This window comes from Pseudophryne corroboree, chromosome 6 (genome assembly GCF_028390025.1).
Source record: "Pseudophryne corroboree isolate aPseCor3 chromosome 6, aPseCor3.hap2, whole genome shotgun sequence".
NCBI classification, from domain to species: Eukaryota; Metazoa; Chordata; class Amphibia; order Anura; family Myobatrachidae; genus Pseudophryne; species Pseudophryne corroboree.
The window spans coordinates 554,445,240-554,455,427 of record NC_086449.1 but is presented as its reverse complement, the minus strand read 5'-3'; the positions used below and the strand labels follow the sequence as shown (position 1 = coordinate 554,455,427).

General features: G+C 43.0%; 1 protein-coding gene across 1 annotated transcript; it reads left to right on the top strand.

The window, feature by feature from the left end:
* Positions 1-6,114: 6,114 nt before the first annotated feature.
* On the top strand, positions 6,115-7,779 carry LOC134935445 (uncharacterized). Its single transcript, XM_063930511.1, has 3 exons — positions 6,115-6,171; positions 6,247-6,459; positions 7,076-7,779. The coding sequence occupies exon 3, from the start codon at positions 7,084-7,086 to the stop codon at positions 7,741-7,743; it is 660 nt and encodes a 219-aa protein (XP_063786581.1). The 5' UTR covers positions 6,115-6,171; positions 6,247-6,459; positions 7,076-7,083; the 3' UTR covers positions 7,744-7,779.
* Positions 7,780-10,188: the final 2,409 nt, after the last annotated feature.

Here is a 10,188-nt window from a genome sequence, read left to right as displayed (position 1 = left end):
TCGGACACTAGGGTCGCTTATCTTAGTCACACAGCTACCTCATTGCGCCTCTTTTTTTCTTTGCGTCATGTGCTGTTTGGGGAGTATTTTTTTGAAGGGCCATCCTGCGTGACACTGCAGTGCCACTCCTAGATGGGCCAGGTGTTTGTGTCTGCCACTAGGGTCGCTTAGCTTAGTCACACAGCTACCTCATTGCGCCTCTTTTTTTCTTTGCGTCATGTGCTGTTTGGGGAGTATTTTTTTGAAGGGCCATCCTGCGTGACACTGCAGTGACACTCCTAGATGGGCCAGGTGTTTGTGTCGACCACTAGGGTCGCTTAGCTTAGTCACACAGCTACCTCATTGCGCCTCTTTTTTTCTTTGCATCATGTGCTGTTTGGGGAGTATTTTTTTGAAGGGCCATCCTGCGTGACACTGCAGTGACACTCCTAGATGGGCCAGGTGTTTGTGTCAGCCACTAGGGTCGCTTAGCTTAGTCACACAGCTACCTCATTGCGCCTCTTTTTTTCTTTGCGTCATGTGCTGTTTGGGGAGTATTTTTTTGAAGGGCCATCCTGCGTGACACTGCAGTGCCACTCCTAGATGGGCCAGGTGTTTGTGTCGGCCACTAGGGTCGCTTAGCTTAGTCACACAGCTACCTCATTGCGCCTCTTTTTTTCTTTGCGTCATGTGCTGTTTGGGGAGTATTTTTTTGAAGGGCCATCCTGCGTGACACTGCAGTGCCACTCCTAGATGGGCCAGGTGTTTGTGTCGGCCACTAGGGTCGCTGAGCTTAGTCACACAGCTACCTCATTGCGCCTCTTTTTTTCTTTGCGTCATGTGCTGTTTGGGGAGTATTTTTATGAAGGGCCATCCTGCGTGACACTGCAGTGCCACTCCTAGATGGGCCAGGTGTTTGTGTCGGATACTAGGGTCGCTTATCTTAGTCACACAGCTACCTCATTGCGCCTCTTTTTTTCTTTGCGTCATGTGCTGTTTGGGGAGTATTTTTTTGAAGGGCCATCCTGCGTGACATTGCAGTGCCACTCCTAGATGGGCCAGGTTTTTGTGTCGGCCACTAGGGTCGCTTAGCTTAGTCACACAGCTACCTCATTGCGCCTCTTTTTTTCTTTGCGTCATGTGCTGTTTGGGGAGTATTTTTTTGAAGGGCCATCCTGCGTGACACTGCAGTGCCACTCCTAGATGGGCCAGGTGTTTGTGTCGGCCACTAGGGTCGCTTAGCTTAGTCACACAGCTACCTCATTGCGCATCTTTTTTTCTTTGCGTCATGTGCTGTTTGGGGAGTATTTTTTTGAAGGGCCATCCTGCCTGACACTGCAGTGCCACTCCTAGGTGGGCCAGGTGTTTGTGTTGGCCACTTCTGTCGCTTAGTTTAGCCATCCAGCGACCTCGGTGCAAATTTCAGAACTAAAAATAATATTATGAGGTGTGAGGTGTTCAGAATAGTCTGGAAATGAGTGGAAATTATGGTTATTGAGGTTAATAATACTATGGGATCAAAATGACCCCCAAATTCTATGATTTAAGCTGTTTTTTAGGTTTTTTTTTAAAAAAAACACCCGAATCCAAAACACACCCGAATCCGACAAAAAAAATTCGGTGAGGTTTTGCCAAAACGCGTTCGAACCCAAAACACGGCCGCGGAACCGAACCCAAAACCAAAACACAAAACCCGAAAAATTTCCGGTGCACATCACTAGTAACTATAAAAGTGCACACAATGATTTTTTTTTTACAATTACTAAACATCTTCTATGTAATTCCACACAATCTAATTGTCAGCAATGCCCGATTCAATACCTATTGGAATCCCCAGAGGCAGTATTTTCCCTGCAGCTTCAGGAGCTGCAAGGTAAAGTCCACATTTAATGCACCCCTCCGAATTTAATGTGCATAGAAACCCATCAGATTCCGCATTCTGTGCAGAAACAATGAGTTTTTATGCATTACCAGATGCCTTACCATGTGGGGAAAAAGCTAAATAATTTAATAGCTCCAGGCATTATACCAGTTTTCCCCATATGGTAAAGCTCACGCTTAATTGAATCTGCCCCTATGTGTTGTCTATGACATGCGCCGCAGTGAGAGTCGGATAGTGGGACACACATACAGTGTTCACCCCCCGACTGAGTGCTCCCACTGCTACTAATGATGGCTCTTCTGTTGGCCGCAGATTCGCCCAATTACTAGTACTATATACAGGTTAAGTGTTCCTTATCTGAAATTCTAAATGATTCAAAATCCACAATGTTTTAGGCACTGACTGATAGAGTGACACACTTGCTCTCTGATAGTTCAAAGTACACAAACTTATTTTTATGCACAAAAATATTAAAAATATTGTATTAAATTACCTTCAGGCTATGGGGGGTATTCAACAGCAGCTGATCCATATTCAGCGGGTGAAAATGGACAGATATCGCGAATAATGACCGATGGTCATTATTGTGGTATCCTATTACAGGCCATTTACATCAGGCAGAAACAGACCCGCGATCGCACAAAAACACATGGGATAGGGATAAGTCCCTGATTCCAATGTGTTATCGCTGCTCTAGCAGCTGCTTATCGCAGATTATACTTCGGGTGCCTTATAAAGTTGTAAAGAAGCAGCAGAAATGATTTTTAGTTAATATGTAATAGAGGAAATGAAATAAAAAATAGAAAATGTATCTTTGAACAGATCACCAACAGTGAGGTAAATTTTCTAAGTGTCACGCTTGTATTTGTTTGTGAACCCGGGTCAGGATATTTGTCAGTGTAGGTGTCTGGAGAATATGTGAAACTGGCTGGCTTGAGGATACCACCCGACATGTGATGCGAAATAGAGTCAGTAGGCCTCCCCGACCGGGACTCGAACCCGGGCCTTGGCAGAGAGTGCTAGATCCTGTCACTGGATCATCAGGGACTTCAGTGTTGGTAGATGACTGGTTTCTGTAGAGAGAGTGAGTGTAACAGCAGTTTGACCAGGCTGGATACTGGGTAGTTACTGTGAATGGTATGTGACACTCTGTAGTAGATGCAGTAATCCGGAAATGCTGGAGTGACAGAAGTGGACAGTGGATTTACCAGGCTTGATACTGGGTTGTACTGTAATCCAGAAACTGGGAGAACTCATATGGATAAGCACCGGAAAACCGAACACCGGAATGGATGGTAGCAGGAATGAGTGAGGCGATAGTCTATAGCAACTGACTGTGTGACTTGAGGAATGACCTGCACTGATGGTAAGCAGGTCAGGAGGTCTCTATAGCAGATAATGGCAAAACTGCACCGTCAGGATACACAGGGAATAAACAGCAGGAGCACTGTTAGCTTCACCTAGTAATGACTAGGCTAGACATTGTTCAGGCGTCTTCTATGAGTCAGCTGATGGAATAAATACCCAGGGCTTAGCCAAGATTGGCAGTACTGCTCAGGCTGACTAACGATTGGCTAGACTAGTCAGGTGATTGAGACAGAAGAACTCTGGATCTGGCTGGCAGTGAACTGCGGCCTAGTAGGCCGAGAAATACTGAGACCTTTACAGTTATCATGGGCACCGGACTTTGACAGCTTGCCACCTGATCGGGTATTAGCGCGGCAGGAGCGGTAAGTGATCCAGTGACATGGGAGGACAGACTGATTAGTGACACTAAGGTGGCAGTTTTTTTTAGAACTGGTGATGTTGCCCATAGCAACCAATCAGATTTTAGCTATTATCTTCTAGAAGCAGCTAGATAAATGTTAAGTAGAATCTGATTGGTTGCTATGAGCAACGTCACCAGTTCTAAAAAAAAAAACCTCCCACCTTAGTAAATTTACCTCAAACAGTGTATTTACATCAACTAATTAAAAAAACAACAGTATTAAATATTTATGTTATGCTATATAATAAATGGCTGGTACACTAATACATGTGTAAAATTTGGTAATGTGGTTTAAATGAACAAAATAGGCAAAATCCCTCAGTTTAAAATGTGTAATGTACTCAAATTGATTTAATTAATACCTTCAGGAATATAAAAACTAGTCTACAATTCTCCACTAATGTCTGAACACTTTTACTAGAGTTAATGGAGTGTGATCACAATGGTACAGTATCACTATAATAAGGTGTCAGTTGAACTCTTTTATTTGATACGGTGCAGTCTGGTCTAAATCTGCTAATAGGAGTCTTTAGTTATCACACAAAATTAAATAGACACATAGGGGTACATTTACTAAGATTCGTATTTTCCAAAATCATGTCCAAGTACAATTACGAATGACATCGACAGTGCAAAATTGCAACTTTTTGAATTGATTACGACTAATTTACTAAGCTGTCGTATTCGTAATTTCCGTTTCTTCCGATGTCGATGTCATTCGTGCTTTTCTGCTACAGATTGCGGCCGCGTTTGCTATTTCGCGGCCGCGTTGTTGTGTTTTTTTTTACGACTGCGTCACAAGTCTGTTACGGCAGTGATTTGGAAATTGCTGCCGCGTTTTTACTCCTAAGTTTCGTTTACGTCACGCGGCCGTGATTGGTTGTATTCGTGAAGGAGGAGTGTCTGTGCAGATTAGTATAAAACCGCCCCAAACACTCCGCACCTCGTGGGTTTAGCTAGTGGAGAGGAGAGAGGAAGGTGTATTTGGAGTTGGTGAGTTTGGTGGAGTTTTTGGTGGATTTGGAGAGGAGTTTGGTGATTGTTGAGTGCTGTACTGTGTGTGTTAGTAGTCTTGTGATATTTGTAGTATTGTTTTTTCACAGTTTGTCTATTTTTTTGTCCTTGTTTTTTTTTTACAGTCTTTTGTCATTGTTTGTGAGTGAGTGAGTGAGTGAGTGAGTGAGTGAGTGAGTGAGTGAGTGAGTGAGCGTGTGTGTTGGCTGTGTGGTGTGTAGTAGGAGTAGTGGAGGAGTGTGTTTTGTGTTTTGATTTTTCAGTGTTTTTTGTTGTTTGTCATGTCCAACTCAGAGGTCAGTGTGGTGGCGGAGGTTAGTGAGGTGGAGGCTGGTAGTGAGGTGGAGGCTGGTAGTGAGGTGGAGGCTGGTAGTGAGGTGGAGGGGGGTAGTGAGAGGGAGGAGGTTAGTGAGGAGGAGGAGGAGGGGGTGCCTGTTGCTGTATTTTCCAGTGATAGTGATGGTGTTGTGGCTCCGCAGCCACGCACCACTACCAAGACTGGCAGGAATATAAAGTTCAGCTATGCTGAAAACATGGCTTTGGTGCGTGAGTTGATGAAGCACCATCGCCAATTGTTTGGTCAGGATGCTGCCAAGGTGTCCTCCCGCAGGAAGTCTGTCCTGTGGGGTCAAGTCATACTTGCTGTGAATAGTGAGGGTGCGGTGAGGCGGACTGAGGACACGTGCCGCAAGCGATTTTATGATATTAAGCGGCGTGTCAAGGCCAAGATGGCCAAAGAGGCCAAATCGGCACGTAAAACCGGAGGTGGGCCACCTTTCCGTGCAAGCTATCGGGACTGGGAGGAGCCTGTGCGGGCATTGATTCCTGCCGAAGTGGTGTCTGCTACTCATGTCCGGGATTCGGACCGACCCACGCAGGATGGTAAGTTTGATTTGTTAGATTGTTTAAAAAATGTCCACTAAATGTTGAAAATGTCATTTTTAAAGTGTAAAGTTTGTTTTTTTAGAAAAAAACATAATGCAGGCCTATGCTCCCTTAAGGTGTGTTTGTGTTTAGAATGTGCTTTTTTCACCTTGCCTAGCCTATTTATTAAATTATTTTTAGTGCTAAAACATGTGCACTGTTTTTTATAAATTAAAGCGTTTTGTTTTTTTTTAAATTTTTGGCGATAATGCTTGAACATCTGTGATGTCTGCTTTAAGAAAAATGTTTTTTTTTTTTTTTTTTAAAGAAAAGCGGTGCAATTTTTGACACATTACATTATTTAAACATTTGCAAGTAGTCAATCTCTGCAATATATGAGTCAAAAATCAAAAAATTAACATATTTATTGTGTGCCACATCATGGACATTTGGATATTCTACTCAAAAGCATGAAGCTAGAAGCTCTTAAGCGCACAAAATGTGTTTAAACAATACCTAATAGATGGTTACAGTACAATAATGCTTTGCAGTGGTTGTTTTTACACAAAGCATGGTAATAATGTTTGGCTCCCTTTTTCAACAGTCACACAGACCAGCCGCCCAGACAGGCCACAGACAAGTCAGGATGAGGCTGGGATTGCAGGTAAGTCTTCACTGTAGTCACATATTCTGAAAACACATAGAAGTACAAAAAATTAATTTTATAATTTGCACATAGGTTCTGCTTCTGGAAGCCGAGCTCATGTAAGGCGCCCATCACAGGGCTTGGGCCACTTACCCAGGAGGCCAAGCAAGACACGGCGTCTTGGCTCGGATTCTGCGGCTCCATCATCCCCACCCAGGCGAAGACTTTCGGCAGTGTCACCCCAGCCACCACTGGCACTATTGGCGAGTTCTCAGAGTGATGAGCCCCGATCACCTCAGTTATCTGGTGAGTAAAATCAGAAATAAAACACATAAGCAATAATATACACAGTACAGTTAATATGTTGTTTGTTGGTTTGGAGTTTACATGTTTTCCCGAACAAGCAATGTGTTGTTCCGTCTTCAATTGCTAAAGGTGCTTTAAAAATATTATATAAGGTCTTAGTGGATGTTCTCGACAACATCTTTTGTATAAAAGTTCATATTTTTATTAAAATTAAGCACACACACGTGCACATTTATTAAAAATAGTAAGACAATTAATTTTTAAAATAAATTATAAATAAAAATTTAGTGTTCACACCTCGCACCTGTCCAGTATGTAGATGGCTTACTTGCTCGGCTCCTCTGGACTAGACAGGTAAGTAGTCTATATCGTGGTCAGGGGAGGGAATCTAACAGTGTAATGCTGTGGAGGGGAGTTAGTTAGGTGAGGATTATGCAAATCTGTCTATGTTTGCGGCTGTGTTGGTATATATTTTTTAATAGCTTAAAAATATTAAAAGTTGTTAAAATCTAGTGTAAAACAATCAAAAATGGAGTATTAGGAATGTAGTAATGTGTACCATTAGCCTTGTTTAAATAAAAAACATAAAACATTGCATGTTGCCCACCCCATACAGAGCACAGCATGATGGCCGACGTGGACCAGCAGGGCCAAGACCAACAGCAAACCATCACACTGCAACTTACACCTGTTGAGCCAAGCCAGCCAATACAGTTGCAGGATATACCCCAAGCATCCATCAGTCCCCAACTGGCACAAGCTCCGCCCCCAAGCCAAATTCCAGATGATTTTTGGGCCAGTTGGACAAGCCAACAGGCCCAAAGCAATGCCAGCCTGACCAAACATACACAACACCTTGCCAGTCTGCCCCATCATCTACCGCGTATTAGTCGCAACTCGGGCAGACTGATAGTACAAGTTGGGCGAATGGCTACCTCAATGGAGCAAATTAGGGCTGACAACAGCCAAATGCTTGCACATTTATCCCGAATCATAGATGAGCAACAGCGCCATCAGCAGGCCCTCGTTCAGCTCATTCAACACAATCAAGTGGTGAATGAGACCTTATCCAGGATTGTAGCCAGCCACACTGCTACTAACACTCAGCTGATTGCCAGCCTAAATAATTTAAGCAGCAATATTTCTTTGATGGGAGCTCAGCAAGTAACCTCCAGCTCGGGGACCACGACCCCTATCCAAACGCCAGTAACCTCCCCTGTTCGGCGTTCCTCAAGAGCACGTGCCAGTGATCCAGCACCCAGCACACACAAGCGCAAAAAGTAACAACAATGTTAATTAACAAATAAAATTTGGTATTTGACAAACACACAACTTCCTGTGTCCGTCTCCAACATTGTCGAAGCAGCTCGGTATGTATGTATGTTTTTCATGGGAAATGACTGAAAATGTTTTTTTAGCATAAACTAAGCACAATGTACACTCCACTCTAAACAACAAACAGTAAGTTACAAAAAACACAATAGAAAGTAGTGCAAAGTGTTTAGTCAAGGATAATTACAGCCTAATAAAACTGACCTGTAAAATATCGCTGGATCACTTCTTGCCGTACCTGCCTCCCTACATTTGTACTCACACTGTCACCAGATGGATCTAACTCCTCTGCTTGCTGACTGCTTTCTCCCTCATCATGTGCAAGATGTTGACTTAAACACAGATTATGGAGAAAACAGCAGCAGAACACAATTCTAGTCACCTTTGAGGGACTATACAACAAAAGGCCGGCAGATTTATCCAGACACCGAAACCGTGACTTCAGCACACCAAAACATCTTTCTATCACATTCCGCGTAACCTTATGTGCATGATTGTAACTGTGTTCAGCAGGAGAATCAGGTTGGGACAATGGAGTAAGGAGCCAAGAGTAGCAGCCGTAACCACCATCACCTGAAAAACAGATATAGTCAACATTAGTACATATGTAAGATTATTCTTTCACCTCATCCAAACTCTAGTTTGTGGTTAAAAGACATACACACAAAACATTTAAAACATACCCAACAGCCAGCCATCAGGCATTTGTCCGTCCTCAAATTTATCAAAGAGCGATGACTGACTGAGGATGAAGGAGTCATGGCAGCCACCAGGGTAACCTGCAACAACACTCATAATTTTTATGTTTGCATCACAGACCACCTGGACATTAGTTGATTGTGCCAGATGCCTATTAGTATATATATATTGGCGTCCCTTAGGTACTCTCAGCTGAACGTGTGTGCAATCTATGGCCCCCAGCACATTGGGCATGCCAGCAAGCTCATAGAAAGCTACCCTGACAGCACTCCACTCCGACTCCTCGGTAGGGAAGCAGATTGAGGCTTTAATGTGTGGCTCCAACACATCCAAAACCTGAGTGGACATTCAAGAAGCTAAGGTGAGTGTCATGTTAGGTATTCTCTACAATACTGTGTTGTTTCAACTTCCAGAAGCAACACTTAGACATAACCGCATATGTATTTTTAGACTCACCTGCATCAAATATCTTGAAAAGGTGGGCTGTGAGATACCAATGACGTCGCCTGCCACAGCCTGGAAGCTCCCAGTAGCCATAAAGTGTAACACAGCCAGGAGTTTGTGTAGGCCTGAGACAGAGCGAGAGCGTGCTGTCTCAGGGTCTATGCCCAGTTTGACAAGGTCATACAGGTGGAAAATGTTGTTTCTATTTAGGCGGAACATCTGTATGACCCTATCATCGGACAATGCATTTAAGTTTAAACGCCCTCTAAAAAAACGAGGCTGGCGCAGCCTCCGCGGTACCTGGACAACCTGTTGACCATGTTCACTTACTTGGGCCTGATTCCTGGAAGCCTCATGGAGCAGTCTAAGGTATCCCACAGCAAACAAAAAACCATTGCTACACACCACAGCCGCCATTTCAGAGTGAGAGAAGTTCAGAATGTGCCTGAAACACTTTTATAGGGCCAAACATTCAGGTGTGAGTAATGGATAATTGAGTACACATGTAAACGCGGTTTTCAAAGGCTGGCGCGTTTTTTTTTAGGAAAAAATTACGAATTGTAATTTTTCGCGGCCGCGAATGCATTTTTGCGGCAGCAATTACAATTACGAATGGTTAGTAAATGACCGAGATTCATATCTAAACAGGCGTAATTTGACCGATGGTGTATTCATTCGTAATTTTTTTCTTGGACTTGCAAAAAATTACGAATGCCCTCATCACTGCCGTGATTATTGCTTAGTAAATTACCGAGATGACACTTTGATGAAAAAACGGCATCTCGGTCAAAATCGGGAGCTTAGTAAATTTACCCCATAAATTGTGAATGTGATAATTTCTTTCAAATAATTCAAGGAAACAATTAGGTACATACAATATCATGATTGATACACTGGGTGGTAGCTTACACGTGCATTGTTAAGCAACTGGAAACACACCTGTAGACAATCAAATCACTTGCAGTCAGTAAATTATGAAAGTTTATAGCATCAAATACATGTACTCAAAAAGCATGCTGAGTAGGTACTAAGCTGTGGTTCATAAATTGTTATACCCTATTAACTCTAGCAAAAATCAGCGAAAAAACTTTATAGGTGAAGTATTTGCAAGGATTAGTCAGTAGTAACAATTGTATCAAACAGCATGAGAATCGTCATAATGTAATCAAATTGTGGCAATAGCATACACACCAAACATTTGTTAATACGGAGTCCCAGTAAAAATCCTCCATTGTGCTGATGGGTGTAGTATTA

Excerpts from the sequence above, each read along its gene's own strand:
- LOC134935445 (XM_063930511.1), top strand. The coding sequence starts at position 7,084 with ATGATGGCCGACGTGGACCAGCAGGGCCAAGACCAACAGCAAACCATC.